Here is a 16,054-nt window from a genome sequence, read left to right as displayed (position 1 = left end):
TTTAGCTCTGGACTGTTTTTTGGTCACTTTGATCTCTAAGGGATTCATACTCCTTCATATGCACTAAGGCACCTTGCCAAAGAATACAATTTGGCATTCCTTTGCTAGTGTGACAAATAGAAGTACCCTAGAAAATCCAGTTCCTGAATGCTTTAACTAGAAAACTTCCTTTTAGAGATTTTCCAGAGTGGTTTAGTTTTCAAACTTTTATGTAATATTTTGAAATATCCATAGTGATCTTCACCTCTGACCAAACCATTTGGCTGCTTGACTAATATAATTATACTGAGTCAGGCCAATCTGGCTTTCTTTGCAAAAGTAGAATTCTTCATCAAAGTTTACTTGACATTTGCACTACGCTCAAGTGGTTTTCAAACAAAAACAAGCATCTCTGATATCTATTGTGCAGTAGAAAACACAATCAGTTTTAGAAAGTTTTCCTAGAACTCACTGGAAAGTAAACATCAGAATGATGACGTCTTTGTGCTGACTTGCCTACAAGCCAGCATGCCCAACACAGAATTATTCTTTCATTTTGAGCTATACATCATGTACCAATAAAAGCGTTTCCCAAGAACAGCATGAGAATATGAAGTTATTCTATATCTGCAATTATTATTAACAGGAAAAACAATATTTAAACTCACCCTAATCCTGGATGAACAGAAACAATCTCTCGTATAAGTAACTCTATGGCCATTTAAGAAAGTTTTGGCCTTTGTGTCTCTAACCTGCATACAACTGTACAAAAGACTGATGAGTAGTTCATAAATATCCAGTAAAACTATAGTAAATTGGTAACAATACGTTACCTAAAAGGCTGATGCCTAAGCGGGAAAGCCCCTGTCTCAGTCCTTCTCCCAAATTCTCTGGAAGCTGCCTTCTCCATTCTTCTTGTCTGTTATAATGCTCCTCATCCAGTGACAGACGATCCATATTCCGAGCAAGACTTGTTGCAAGATTGGTAATTGATGTCAGCGTACCTAAAAACACGTAGTTATATGTTTGAATCTGGATCAGACTGTTTTATTTTAAGTCTCACTGAAATATGCTTACCAACAGAACAGCAATTCAATTGAATAAGTTGCCCATGTGTAACATACATTTATTATTATTTGTTAAGCAACATCAATGTGCTTCATTAGTGCACATCATGCCTTTTACATTGCCCTTCACCAGGCCTGCCTTACTAGTGACAAGCACAGCTCATCCACATATCCTTCCCTGGTTCCCAAACTATTACAAGTCTGACATGAGCATACTGGGGATGGATGGAAAGGTAAACCAAGATTCATAAAATGATCCTACAAGAGCTTCTCTTGTATGAATCTGAATTGCTAGCAAACAGCTAATGCTCCATTTCTGTTGCTGACCTTGTTAAGCCACAAGATGGCACTGTTTATGTATCCTTGTAAAAGAAAAGCTGGCTGTGTTTTAAATTCAGATCTGCCTTCACGTCAAAATGTACATACAAAAGTTATGACAACTGCATCTACATTTTTTTTAGAAATAATAAATATGATGAGGCAACGTAGTGTAGAATTTCTTATGTTTAGCAGAAGTACTGAACACCTTTAATATTTCTGTAGTTATCACACGGAATAATGGCCAAGCCAATCTCGGTTTCCCCAATGGGAGGTTTAAAATTCTGAAGTTTCTGAAACATTCTAGCATACTGTAGTCAAGAAGTGATCTGTTTAATACATAAGACATTATATATGAGCTTTGTTATCCTCCCTGCATTTCTTTGCAATCTAACAAGGCAAACAAAGCTGCAGGCAATTTCATTTTAAACTTTAACACATTCTTTAACAATGCATGACAACACGGCAGAAATAGGACCAATGAAGTGAAAGATCTACCTTTGGAAATGTGTTTAACAAACGATGTTGTTCCTCTGGAAACTCCACTGACAAATGCTCCTGGGCCTCTGGTCAGCCCCTCATATGGGAGCCTAAAGAAGTCAGCTATGCCATTCCCTATACTTCGCACCAAGCTAGCTGGGCTTCCGAGAATTTCCAAAGATCCGACAACCCAGCCTATGTGGAGAAACAAGACAAATGTTACATTCACTAAAATTGTGGAAGCAGCAGTTGTGAAAAAAGTTATTCCTTAATTCCGCCCCCCCCCCCTTTTTTTTACACTAGAATTCACCACATTATGAACTTCCTCTGAGCAAAACACGGGAAATAACTCATCCACTATGAATTCAGAAATGGCAATCTTTCATACTTTGTAAATCAAAGAAATCCCTTTGGCAAACTCACAAATAGCTTTGGAATGACTTCCTTCCACGAGCCTCCCGTATTTCTGCTAAATGTGTGCGTGGAGAGATGGAGGCTAGATTCTAACAACTAGAAGCAACAGTACTGGAGGCTTAGCTTGTTTTGTAGGCAACATAGTGATTTCTCATCCTTATGTGAGAGAATCATGACAGCCAGTTTACAGCGATTCAATGTACAGACTTATGGGAGCATGGAGGTCAATTGCTTGATGGGGTGTTGGAAAAGGGGATGCAGATTTTTGACAAGTGCATGAGAAGTTATTTTTCATCCACCCCAACCCTTCTGAGCTGATCACTTTCTTCTTTGAGCCTAGTTCTAGCCAGACAAATGTCTTTTTCTCAGTACAGTTGTGTAAACAGCAATGACATATACATGCTGATTAGATTACTCATAAGGGAGTATTCCTTATGAATATCCCAGGAGAGGTATCTGGAGATCTGGTTTCCTATATAAATACAGGATTGTCAGAGGCCAGCCTGATGGCCACTGTATAGTGCTCTGTTGTGAGTCTTATTGTAAATCTGGTTTGCAGGTCTCTTCTTTTTCAGGTTGGTGGATTGGCAGGAGGTTATTAAAGAGATGGTGCTGCCATAACTGTTGTTTTCAGCAGCCTATCGAGACTATTTCAGAAACAACAATAAAGACTCATTGGAACTTGCCTGCTCTGCCAGTCTTACAATCACAGATTTCAGTTAGGGCTGCCAGAGTTACATGATACATAATAGTGACAGAATAGTAAAAGAGGGACTGAACTGCCTCTTGTCTTCCTACTAAGGGCCGTGAAACTGCTTTGCTCTCCTTATTCCCAACCCATCATTGTGGGTTCCTGTTCTCCAGATTCTTTCTTTGTTACCCCTCACAGCCACTACTAAGCAAAGCTGAATCATGAAACTGAGCAGAGAGAAAATGTTACTCATCTGAAAGAAATTAATCTCGTGCTATCATTTTAAGCTCCTGGAAAATCTATTATTCTTGTAGAATCTGTCCCCCACTTCAGCTTTGTCAGTTGAGAGGTACAGTACACTAAAGATAAAAAGCAGGGATCATAGTGGACATGAGGGAGAGACTGGGATGGATAGAAAAACCAAAAAAAAAACCCCCATGTACTGTCAACTGGCAACTCCAGGAGAAGATCTGGAATGAAAACCTTCGGACGTTGGCAAAAGTCCTGCAGTTGCTGCCCTACAGAGGTGTGTCCCATTGGCAGCCCTCTCTTGTTGGGAGCCCAGGGGAACCCTGCGCTCCAGCATGGGCTTGCTATCTCGCTTCAATGTAATATTTCTATAAAAAAGTATTTGCCACTGTATAAAGTGATGGAAAACAGGATGAGGCTGGCAGTGGTGTACAGATGGAATGTATGCTCCATCTGCTCAGGATCCTTTCTGATCAATAATGTTGCACTGACCATTTACATCTACCATATTTGTACATTTCAGGTTTTTTCAAATGTTTTAGGAAATGGAGTCCTTCCAGGAGCTGCTTCTCCCTCAAAGACCCCATCATCAAAACAATGGTTCTCCAGGTGAGGAGGAATGGATGCAGATCCCCGAGAAATGATCAGTGCTGATCTGATCACTGACCACAGATTGCTTGTGAATGACATAAGATGGTCCATCCCACAGAGGGTAGAACATGTAGCCTCTCCACCAAATTGACAGACCCTGCCAGTCCGAGGTGTGGGGTACTGAACTTGCCTGAACTCTGCTCACACACTGCCAATCAGCTTTTTCAACTATTACGGATAGGCAGGGCTGAAACTGTTTAAATACAAAGTTCTGGGACAACCTGGCATTCCAGTGACTGTGCACCACAGTTTGGCTTTGAATAATGAGCTGTTGGTTCTGGCAAGGCTGGGAAGGCAGCAAGCTCACCTTGGAGTGAGAGAGGGGGAGAGAGAAATAGAGGTATTTTGCATCATGAGCGACCCTTTCTGGCCCATACACTGGAGTGAAGCTGATGGGCTCTCAATGGAACTCAAACCCTTTTAATGAAGGAGGTAAGTGTGGGAGGAAGTGTGTGTATATGGGGAGAAACGAGGAACTGAGCAGGATCCACCAAATTCACAAATTCTATATTAAAATTGCACAATGTTTCATAAGCCTTATTCCACTACACATCAGAAGGCACTTAGTATTTATATCTACTAACAAGAAATAACTATTACTACAATGTCTTAGCAAAGATCCACCATGTTCTCTTAATAGGCAACCTATTGGGATTAATTTTGGCTAATAAAATTCAGAATTTCCATATGACTTTTGCTAATGTAATGTGACAGTGTTAAACAACATTTTTAAACAGCGTTCCCCTTCAAACACTGCCCAAGCCACAAAAGTTGTCATTTCCTGTTAATTATTTGGAGGATGTGAGATGGCTAACTCCAAATCCAAAAGGTGACCATTCCAGTCCATAAGCTTCCCCTACCACACTGCTACCTGTGATATGGATAGCTGGTGCATGGAGGTCATGGGCATCTTGTGCCACTGCATTAGTTGGACTGCAATTTGGCTCTTAATTAGCAGGAAGTTAAATCTCTCCTTTAGTACTATAGGGGCCTGATTTTAAAAAATGTTTGCATGCAAGTGCACCATTATGGCATGATCAGCTCTGCAAATCAGATATTTGCACATGGGAAAGGCCAGTTAGGCATCTCATTGGCTATATTCATCTATAAATACCTGATACACATGCACAATCATGGTAATTGTGCATGAAAATGTGGTACATAATTGTGTACACATTTTGTGCATGTAGCAAAAGCGGAAAAAATAAGATTTTGGAAAATCTGACTCTAAGATACTTAGGAAAATAAATACGATGTTGCAATAAGTTCTACATTAACTGTGTCTAATCATATACAAATTCCCATGCCTATTAAGGTGTAGAAGAGATTGAGACACTATTATGAATTTATGGGAGACAGAATTTTAAGAATGTATCCATTAATCTAAGAGGCTAATTGCTCACTATTGATTCTGTATGGGAAAAAGACAGTACAGCAAACTACATACTTCATGGATCAAAGGACAATAAACATCTGTGTGCCAGTTTAGCATGAAGGCTCTATGAAGAAAGACAGATTCCTAATCATAAAGTGCAGCCAAAAGGTTTAACAAGAAAACAACATACAGTGGTATAATTTGCTTTGAATGCATAGCAACTTATTGAATAATTTGATTAAATAAATTATTTTTTGTGAGTTCATGTTAGGAATTCGTGTTTTGATTCTGATTGTATTTATAATATGAGATGACAAAAACCAAAACAGATAGAATACATTACAATAGTTTTTACAGGGCTTTGGAAAAAAGTCTTCAGGTAGCCAACTAACATTCACCACAGCTTTAAACGTACATCAATTTCAGCCCCACCATTTTATTTGACCCCCATCATATTGCAGAATATCAAATGTTTCTTAGATTATTATAGTCATTTTGCAAGACCATCTAAAGCACAAAACAACAGATCTGACTGTAGTAAGTAGCTTGTGAGAGAATTACTGGATATTGGTACATAATGAAAATGTTACAATTCTAAGCGTAAGGAAAAAACACTGACCTGCTCTGAACAGTGCCCCCGCAGCGTAATGCATGGCCAAGGCATGGATCAACTGTCTGGCAGTGGTGTAGATGGGTCCTCTTTCAAACACAGAGAAGGAGAGAGGGGTGTGATCTGAAGCTATATACAGCTTTAGTGAAGCATGGATACTGACCAAGAGGTTAACTGGTTGTATTGCTAACTTCCTTAACTTCACTGGGTCGACTAAAGCTTTAGCATGCTGTCTCACTTGTTCAGGCAGTATCTGGGTAATAGTTGAGGTTTTCATGCAATGACCAATCACTTTGCTGTCTGGAAGATATGTATCAAATAAGGTCTTAATGTAATAAACAAATGTGTCTTCCACATACAGCCTCGCTGGTTTCAGTTCGAAGTTGAGGTCATTAACGCAAAACAAGAAATTCTGTTCCTCTGATAAAGTGATGCAGAGTTTTATGAAACAGTTTTCCTTATATTCTTCCAAATCTTTGTTGGATAAAATGAGGTTGTTCACTTTGGACCACTGCATGGTTTCATTTTTCTCTCCCTGGCACAGCAGGACTGCAAAATGGAAACTGGATTTATTATACAGCTGGTTGTCCAGTTGCAAGTCTCCACAATATATTTGGAGACTATAAAACTGAAGAAGACCTTCGGAGGTCTCTCCCTGGAATTCATGAGATAGGGATCTCAAGTAGCTGGCTACTGGTGCCATGTTAAGGAAAATGTTGTCCACTGTAAGCCGCAGAAGTTCAGATGACATTTTATGATTTGTGATTTCATCAAACACTGCAAGGCTTGCCTGGCTGATGAACATTTTAAATATAACAGTCTGCTCCTGAGTTCTAGATAGGAGGAAAGGAAAACATGAGTTTGTAATTTTACTTGATTTGACCTGACATCTTGTTTTTCCAAAAAAACTAGTGCTGCTGGATGATCAATTTCTCAGGGATTAATCCTTAATTATAGCTCAAATAAAAACTCTGCAAACAAACATTCCTCTCTCGTTGTAACATCATCTCTGGAAGCTGAGAATTCTGAGTGTTATAAATAGGTGATGTTATAAATTAGAGTTGAATGGATTTGAGAGCCAAGTTTTAGCAATGCTCTAACAGTGGGAGAGAGTCTTCTAAGGAAGAGTGTTATAAAGATGATGGAGTGCATAGTTAACTACTGTGTATAGGGCCATTCCTGCAGCCCTTACTGAAGAAAACTCCCAATTTCAGTGGGAATTTTGCACGAGTAAGGACCGCAGGAACTGGCCACATAAACTTTAAACTTGTGAATACACTCAAAATTACAATGGAAACTATTTTTAATTCTTTAAAATGAACAGCTCAGCACTGTTTATTATACCAGACATTGAGTGTTTACCCTAGAGTGACATGACCTCAGATGTTAGATTGTCATGTTTTACTGTGATATACAAAACATAATATGTGGTCTAAACTTATGCCACTGAGTATGCAGTGGGATTAGACAAAACAAACAGTTATGCCAGATTTCATAAGTCACTTCACACTTAGAGGGCTTAATGACTTCCCTGGATAAGTTTTTAAATTTACCAATGTTTTTTATGATCTTCCATGTGCTTTATATACCTGTTCTGGTGGATCTGGACAGGTCCTGGTCTTCCTTCTGGTGCCAAAGTTATTATTATTGTACCACAGCAATGAGCAATGTCCACATAAACATATCCAAAACCAGTTAAGAACACAATCTAGAAAAGAACATTTAAAAAACTAATTAGACATATATAAAATTCTACTGAAATTGCTGATTTTACTCTAGTACAATTTGATTTAATGCTATTACCACTTTCTAGTTGCAATTTTTCATCTCAAATCATACTTTCTGTTGAGAGGCAGAAACAGTTTGCTTTCAAAAGAAAAAAAATAAGGTTAAATCCAGATTCTTAAATATTCCATCTGTAAGGTTAATAGAGAAGAATATAATAAATGAGAGAGAAAATTAGCTCCTCATCCTTTACTTCCAAGAACTGATAAATACATTTTAAAAGGGTGGAGCTTCCTAGAGTCTAACCTGGATGTGGGAGGGAAAAACCGGTTTAAATGCTAAAAAAAATAACGAATGACTTTCAAACTCTTTGATTTCAGATCACCGAGGAAAGAATCTCCCTGGAGCTCTTCAAAACACCTCCCAAAAATCAGAACTAAGCTGCATCAACAAGACTCTTTGCAAAGAAGAACCCCTTTGATGCAACGAGAGAAACTATGCTGTGCCTCACTGGAGGTGTCGCCAATTCATTAAAAAACAAGCCAGTCCAGTGTAAGTATGCTTTTACAAACATGCATGTTATATTTGAACAGAATCCCAAATTCCGTCCAGTTTTCTAGCATTTAAAATTGAAGATCCTGCTTTCTACCCAAATCTGTGGGTATGAGAGAGTGCTACGTCACTTGTATCAAAATGGTGGGAAACGTGGAAGTAAACTCACAAAAGACAGATAATTTCTAAATGCTGTCAACTTTTCAAAGATGCACACGTCTAACCAGCCAGGTCAGCATCAACTGAGCTTGTTGTTAGCACATTCAAATTGGTTCAGTTAAAACGTTATAATAGGCAAGAGTGCTGGAATACATTCCCTGCCCTCAATAGCTTTTTTTGTTTGCCTTCCTTGCAGCAATGTGGAGGCAAAGTTGGGGTAACCAATACTAGGATTTAGAAACATAATTTTAAAAGAAAATATAGGAATGTGCAGTTGTCAAAACTTGCAGCTGGTGTCCAGTGTGGACAAAGGCTAAAAGGGCCAGTTCCTCCTAGAGATAAATGAGACCTAGGATTTTAGCTGGTGGATGTTGTGCCTGTATGGGGGCCTGAAGTCTTCAAATACCGAGGTCCCCTTTGGTACTCTCAACTCCTCCCAGCAAGGGAAGGCTAAAGGATTCAGAAGTGAGCTGTGTCCTAGGGATTAAGGGTCTACCCTGAGTTATTAGTTATATGATGGCAGCCATGTAACCCTGCACCAGACCCAGTTAAATGCCTGGTATGTGAGATGGGTGGCCGTGGTGTTAAGCAGGGCCGGCTCCAGGCACCAGCCGACCAAGCACGTGCTTGGGGCTGCACCTTGTAAGGGGCGGCCAATCTTGGGGTGGCGGGGGGCGCTCGGGGTTTTTTTTTTGGTTCGGCGGGACGGCGCTCAAGGGTTTTTTTATTGTTTTTGTTTCGGCCAGGCGACGCTCGGGGGGGGCGGGGGGGGGGAGGGTGGTTTTGTTTTGGCGGCGTGGCACGGCGTTGGGGGGGGGGAGTGTTTCGGCGGCGCAGCGCTGGGGGGGGTGTGTTTCGGCGACGTGGCACTGGGGAGGGGTGTTTCGGCAGGGCGCCGCTGGGGGTGTGTGTTTCTGCGCTGTGGCGCTCAGGGAAGTGTTTCAGCGGCGCAGCGCTGGGGGGGGGGGTTGGGTGGGGCTGGGCAGCACGGCGCTGGGGGGGTTGTTACGGCAGGGCGGCGCTTTTTTTTTTTTTGCTTGGGGCGGCAAAAACTTAGAGCCGGCCCTGGTGTTAAGTCAATAAAGTTGCAGCTTGCCCCCTTAAAAACCATTTCAGTGTCTGCCTTTCATTCACTTAAATGCCCTAAGCAACAAAGAAGTGGTAAAAGCATCTCAGTATCTAAGGACAGCTACAAAAGTATGGAAGGCCTAACTAGTCAGTAGCCTGAGGATTTGATGATTGTGTTGCTGTGTTTTGCTTACAGATTTGCAATGTGTGCTTGAGAAGTAAATGTGCTCATGAAGTGACTCACATATAGCATGTGTTTTGTACTTCATTTCATGAAACCTTCACAGATTTTCATGTTGTTCCAGAAAAAAAGAGAGTATGTTTTTCAGGTTTGAAAAAAACACCACAAACTTGGTTAGCCCTGCAGAAGAGACAGCAAGCTGCATTCTATATCGTCCTGTACATCGCCAACAGAATTGTTTACTAAATTTTAATTCCATGGCCTATCATTTACACCTGTTTCAAATTGAAAGCCTAATTTGAAGATAATGACTACTCATTGAAAGACAACAACATGAAATTCCACAATGCCATATTAAAAGAATTACTTCGAAGGAAAAAGGAAAAATTGTGTTGGTAGCTTGAAATAAGAGAGATATATAACACATGGCGAAACAAGCTTCCGAACTTGAGATCTGTAGGGTAAGCCAAATGCAGAAAACTGCTCTGCATAAACAAGGACATTTACTGATGGGAACACAGAAGAGATTCTTCTGTTCTTCAAAACTCTAGGTAAGGTACAAAGGAAAGAAATACAAATACAGAGAATTGGCTAGGCAAAACTAAGAAAGAAACAAACACAGGAAACTCAGTATCCAGTTCTGATGATGAGATGACTTGATTGTTGACAAACCAACTGTGAGAATATTAAATAAAATCCAGTAGTTCATAAGGAATCCAATTTTATGTGTGATTGTTGGATTCAAGATAAGAATGATAATAGTTTGATGTTATTATAGCTGTAATTTGTTTTATGTTTTCCACATTACAAGTACAAAAATTGTTTTTTATGGAACAAAAAATTGAACAATAGCAGAACTATAATGAATGGACATTATTTGCAGCCACACAGCCTCCGACTGTGATCTCAACTCACCACATGAGCTATGGTCAGCTGTTGGATGAGAGAGCTCTAAGGTGAAAGTAAGCGCTGAAGGGAGTAACGCTGTGTTGGTGATTCAATAGGTGGTGCTCTTCATTCTGAACCAATGCCCAACCACTGTATCATGGTTCTGCTATCCATTTATCCGAATGCATCACAGTGGTATCTGAACAGAGTATCTATGCTAGAGGTGGTGTTTTTTCAAATGGGATGTAAAACTGAAGTCTTGACCATTTATAGACATTAAAATCCTATGGCACATTTTGCAAGAATAGGTGTGTTAGCCTTGTGTCATAGTCTAATTTTAACTCAGGGATCACTGTACATTCTACTAACCTAAAATTCCCCCACCCTTTCAGTTGGATACAGTATTCTTAGCCTCCTGTCCTAAACTCTTGTGTAGTGTTGTGCACTTTTTTGGGCCACATTTCTGTTGCGATTGCATCTCTGTTTTGGGTGAAATTATTCCCACATGTAAGGACAGATTCTGGCCATTCTTCATGGCTGTGAAAGAGTGCAGGAAGAGAATAATAAAGACTTTACCAGTTCCTTGTGCACAAGTCCATGATGCCCTATGACTTGAAAAGGGTGGTGCTCGCCCTGCCACATCAGCTGATGGACCTAAACTGGAGGGAGGGAGGGGGAGAATCCCACTTATAGAAGTGGCTTCTCCTCCTTTGCCCCTAATGACATTCTCTCTACCCCTGTACTGCCTCTTAAGCACCCTTTGGTTTTAAAATCCACAATCTAGCCCATAGTTTGTAACATTTATAGAGCACTTCTGGATTCTCCTGGATGAAAGGTACTATGTATACATTTAAATCACTGTCATGATATTTTCATCATTAGTTGCCCCTGGAGTAAGTTTAGGTCCCACAGTTACTGTAGTTATTTATACTGTAGTTATTGTGCCAAATCAGATCATACTGTTAGTCTATCTACTCCAGTATTGTGCCTCTAGCAGTAACCAATTCTTGTTGTGTCCGAGGAAAGTGTATAACCCTAGAATGCCCCAGCTCACTAACTGTGAGGGATGGGCTTCTTTTCAAGCCCCAGACAATACCAGTTTATGCCTGGAAGCATGAATATTAATTTCTTCTACCATTACCTTAGCTTACAAATGTTATTTATGATCATACAATTGTCAAATGCATTAAAATACCTTGCTAAATTATTTGTTTTAAAGATTTTCTGAGGCAATGAATTCACAGGTTTACTGTATATTACATAAAAAAGTATTGCCATTTAGCAGCTTTAAATGTACAGCCTTTCACTTTCAACCAAGGTCCTCTTATTCTTGCATTATGGAATAGAAGAAACAGATGTGTCTGGTGAGTTTTCACTATACCTTCAGTATTCTATACATCTCAATCAAGTGTCCTTTTAATTCCAATCTCAGCTGGCTCTGATAATGGATACTAGATGTGACTAATTCTTTTAGTAAATTAGTAAAGCACTTTCTTTCTAGAGGAATAGACTGTACCTGTTTGTACTTTGTACTTGATTGGCCATAAAGAAAGGAAATGATCTGTGACCCTGTAAATCTCAGAAACTTCAGGGTCCAAACTTGGGTGGTACACAAAAGGAACGTGCCTAGTTGTTGAATAGCATACTCATCACTTATTTCAGGTACTAGTATTTTTCTAGTATAAAGTGTTCTCTTTTAAGAGAACTGCAAGGCCTCTTAAAAGAAAAATCACTATTTGTATATCCTAGAAATTCAATATCTAGGCCACTGATACAATATCCAGATCACCTGCCAGTATACCTGCTTGATCCTATTTGTGAGACAGAGTTAAGTGATGATGGAGAGGTTCTAAGCATAGATAGTCGATGAGGTTTTCAGATTCATTGCTGCCTTAAGATGAACCTTCCTAATAACACTGGAAGGGATAGACAAGAAATCTTAATTAGAATGTTTTAAAAGTACCTGCCACTTAGAATTTCTGCATCTTTGCAGTGCAATAACTTTCCAGCTGGATTCAGGAAGTACCTACATGTCAAAAGTGGGACAAATGTTCTTCATATAACAGATTATTTGTGGGGATTGTAAATGAAACTGTTCAAGCTACTCTGCAGTTCATGTCCTTCAGATTAATAGCTGATGGAAAGATTCTCCAGTAAAAACTTACTTCCTCCCAGTCTCCCACGTAAATTGCTTCTTTTCATCAGAGAATACAGACTCCTTTCCTGATAATTTATATAGCATATCACTGAGGTGTTATCTGTAAGAATTTTGAATGATTGTTCTTTCAAAACAGGATGTAAAGCAGGACTTCTTTGGGCTCCAAACAGAGATAGCAAGGGAGTTTGAATAAGGTTCTTTCCCTCAGCTTTGGAGCATCCATATCTATAAAGGCTGTACGATGGAGGAAACAATCAATGTAACCCTCCCATTAGGACTTTGACACACTTTTAAAAGTCTAAAACCTGATGCAACCAAGCTTTTAAATGACAGTTGAAGGTCTAGCATGCTCTGGTGGGTCAAAGGAACAGTATTGCCAACCCAAAATGTTCAAAAATCTTGAGTCAGACCCACACAAAATAATGAAATGGGATTAAAAATCATGAGATTTTTAAAAGCATCATATATTTTTGGAATGCATTTTGTTTACTTTCTGGATTTTGAACCTTTAGGGTTTGCTCTGGTCATGTTTTCATGCTTTTCCCCATAACCACGAGGTCTAGAAATGTATTTTTTTAATGAAATCTGTGATTTTCACATAATCACTTGACCCTTAATAGGAACACCAAATATCACAAGAGTCATAAAACTGTGAGAGTTATGGCTTTGCTACATGTCAATTTAGAGTGCGAAAAGCCTGCGTGTGAATCTACAGCTGTGTGGGCACTGCTTCAGTGCAGTGCAAGTTCAGAGCGTGGCTTGCCATGCTACACTTTCAAGTAGTATAGGGGTGGCCAACCTGAGCCTGAGAAGGACCAGAATTTACCAATGTACATTGCCAGAGAGCCATAGTAATATGTCAGCAGGTCCTCATCAGCTCCCCCCCACTCCCAGTGCCTCCCTCCCACCAGCAGCCCCGCCGATCAGCGCCTCCACATCTCTCCCCATCAGCTGTTTCGTGCCCTGCAGAAGGCTCGGAGGGGGGAGGAGCGAGGACACGGCGTGCTCAGGGGAGGGAAGGGGTGGAGTGGGGGCAGGGCCTGTGGCAGAGTCAGGGGTTGAGCAGTGAGCACCCCCTGGCACATTGGAAAGTTGGCGCCTGTAGCTCCAGCCCCGGAGTCAGTGTCTATACAAGGAGCCGCATATTAACTTCTGAAAAGCCGCATGTGGCTCCGGAGCCACAGGTTGGCCACCCCTGAAGTAGCAGTAATGCCAAATTGTACTCCAGGACTTTCAGTGCACTGTAACAGTGTGCACATGGGGCATTTCTGCATGGCAAGATCTTGAGCTGTAGATTCACACCCTGACTTGCCGTGCAGTACCTTGCTGTTCAGATAAGCCCTTAGATCAGGGGTAGGCAACCTTTCAGAAGTGTTGTGCCGAGTCTTCATTTATTCACTCTAATTTAAGGTTAGGCGTGCCGGTAATACATTTTAACGTTTTTAGAAGGTCTCTATCTATAAATCTATATTATATAACTAAACTATTGTATGTAAAGTAAACAAGGTTTTCAAAATGTTTAAGAAGCGTCATTTAAAATTAAATTAAAATGCTGATCTTACGCCACCAGCCTGCTCAGCTCGCTGCCAGCCTGGGGTTCTGTTCACCTAGGCCGTCAGTGGGCTGAGTAGGGCCTGAGGCCGGGACCCCAGACCTGGGGGTGGGTGTTTCAGGGGTCAGGGCAGAGGGCTGGGGGAGGGGGTGCAAGGCAGAAGGCTGGGGTGTGTGGGGGGTGCAGGGCAGAAGGCTGGGTGTGTGTTGGGGTGTGGGGGGTTCAGGGCAGAGGGCTGGGGCTGTGGGGGTGCAGGGCAGAAGGCTGGGTGTGTGTTGGGTTCAGGGCAGAGGGCTGGGTGTGTGTGGGGGTGCAGGGCAGAAGGTTGGGTGTGTGTTGGGGTGTGGGGGGTTCAGGGCAGAGGGCTGGGGGTATGGGGGTGCAGGGCAGAAGGCTGAGTGTGTGTGGGGGGTTCAGGGCAGAGGGATGGGGCTGTGGGGGTGTAGGGCAGAAGGCTGGGTGTGTGTTGGGTTCAGGGCAGAGGGCTGGGGGTGTGTGGGGGTTCAGGGCAGAGGGCTGGGGGTGTGTTGGGGTATGGGGGGTGCAGGGTAGAGGAATGGGGCTGTGGGGGTGCAGGGCAGAAGGCTGGGTGTGTGTTGGGGTGGGGGGGTTCAGGGCAGAGGGCTGGGAGGTGTGGGGGGTGCGGGGCAGAAGGCTGAGTGTGTGTGTGAGGGGATCAGGGCAGAGGGCTGGGGTGCTCGGCTCGTGGGGGTGCTCCCAGCCCCCTGCCCAGAGCGGTTCATGGCAGGGGCCTGAAAGGGATATGCCCTGTTCCACCCCCTTCCCCCAGGCTCCATCCCTACCTCTCTCTGCCTCCTCTACGGAGCTGTGTGCACGCTGCCGCTCTTCCCCCTCCCCCTCGCTAGGGCCATCAGCTGATTGGCCAGGGACGGAGAGGAGGTGGGGCAGGAAAGCACACGCTGGGGGAAGAAGCGGGGGGAGGGGGGAAGCTTGGCTGCCGCAGAACCAAGCTTCTGCCTCCTGCCCCCGCAGGGGAGAGCGGTGGGCGGGGGTCTGAGTGGGGCTGGGACCGCGGCAGGGAGCTGCGTGCCACTCAAAATCGGCTCGCGTGCCGTGTTTGGCATGCATGCCGTAGGTTGCCGACCCCTGCCTTAGATATTCTGAAGGAATCACTGTAGCCCACAGAGCTAGTTTAAAGATATTTTATATCCCACTAATGCAAGAAACCTACAGGCCTACACCCTGTAATATATTTAGCTTAAGTATTTAGCTAAGGCTTTGAAGCCTATGAACCTTAGCATAAGCGAGTTACCCAACAGTGACTCTGAGTTATTGGGGAACAGGGAATATCATGCTTAGGAGATTTTTTTTGTACCAGCCAACCACAGGAATAGGAACTAATATCAGCTTTGGATATTTTAGGATAGGAACATCTGAAAAAAGTACAAACACAAACTTGCCTTCGCAATGAATGAGGTATATGCTAAGTTGAGATCATTAATATACTAACCTATAGGATAAGGACACCTCAACATTATTATGGTGAGGAAGTCAGTTATGAACAAAGAAAGCTGGGCATCAACATGAATATTCATAGCAGTCACCAGGACCTATAACACTGGTCTACAATTTTTGAGAAGTCGTCTGCTTCAGAGATAAAATGTGCTATTTATTATGTATTTTGATGTGCTGAATTCAAATATGACAATTAAAACAACTGATTGGCTACTGTTTCTAAGATATTTAAGGTTTTACATTTTATGTCTATGTATATTGTGTAGATAGTAGAGTTTTAATCATAAATTGTAAACCTAGGTCTTTTCATGTGTTTATGGTTGCTTTACATGATAATATTTCACCTGCCCTGTTTATGTTACCACTTTAAAAATCAACCAAAGGGTTATATAAATAAAATTTATTATGAAACACAAGGCAAAAAACTATTATGTACATAGTTTAGTCCTATTCAGTGTCTA

General features: G+C 41.8%; 1 protein-coding gene across 1 annotated transcript in view; it reads right to left on the bottom strand.

The window, feature by feature from the left end:
• VPS13B (vacuolar protein sorting 13 homolog B) overlaps positions 1–16,054 on the bottom strand; it is a 953,533-nt gene that overhangs the window by 24,707 nt on the left and 912,772 nt on the right. The window contains exons 54-57 of the mRNA XM_026663381.1: positions 7,424–7,542; positions 5,844–6,667; positions 1,863–2,039; positions 813–983 (exon numbers count right to left, since the gene is read on the bottom strand). Of these exons, the coding sequence (XP_026519166.1) occupies positions 813–983; positions 1,863–2,039; positions 5,844–6,667; positions 7,424–7,542 (1,291 nt within the window). The remainder of the gene's footprint in view (positions 1–812; positions 984–1,862; positions 2,040–5,843; positions 6,668–7,423; positions 7,543–16,054) is intronic.

Source organism: Terrapene carolina, unplaced genomic scaffold, assembly GCF_002925995.2.
Source record: "Terrapene carolina triunguis isolate 2854851 unplaced genomic scaffold, T_m_triunguis-2.0 Scaffold58, whole genome shotgun sequence".
In the NCBI taxonomy this organism is placed as follows: domain Eukaryota; kingdom Metazoa; phylum Chordata; order Testudines; family Emydidae; genus Terrapene; species Terrapene triunguis.
Note: the sequence above shows the minus strand (reverse complement) of the source record. Positions and strands in the feature narration are given on the sequence as shown.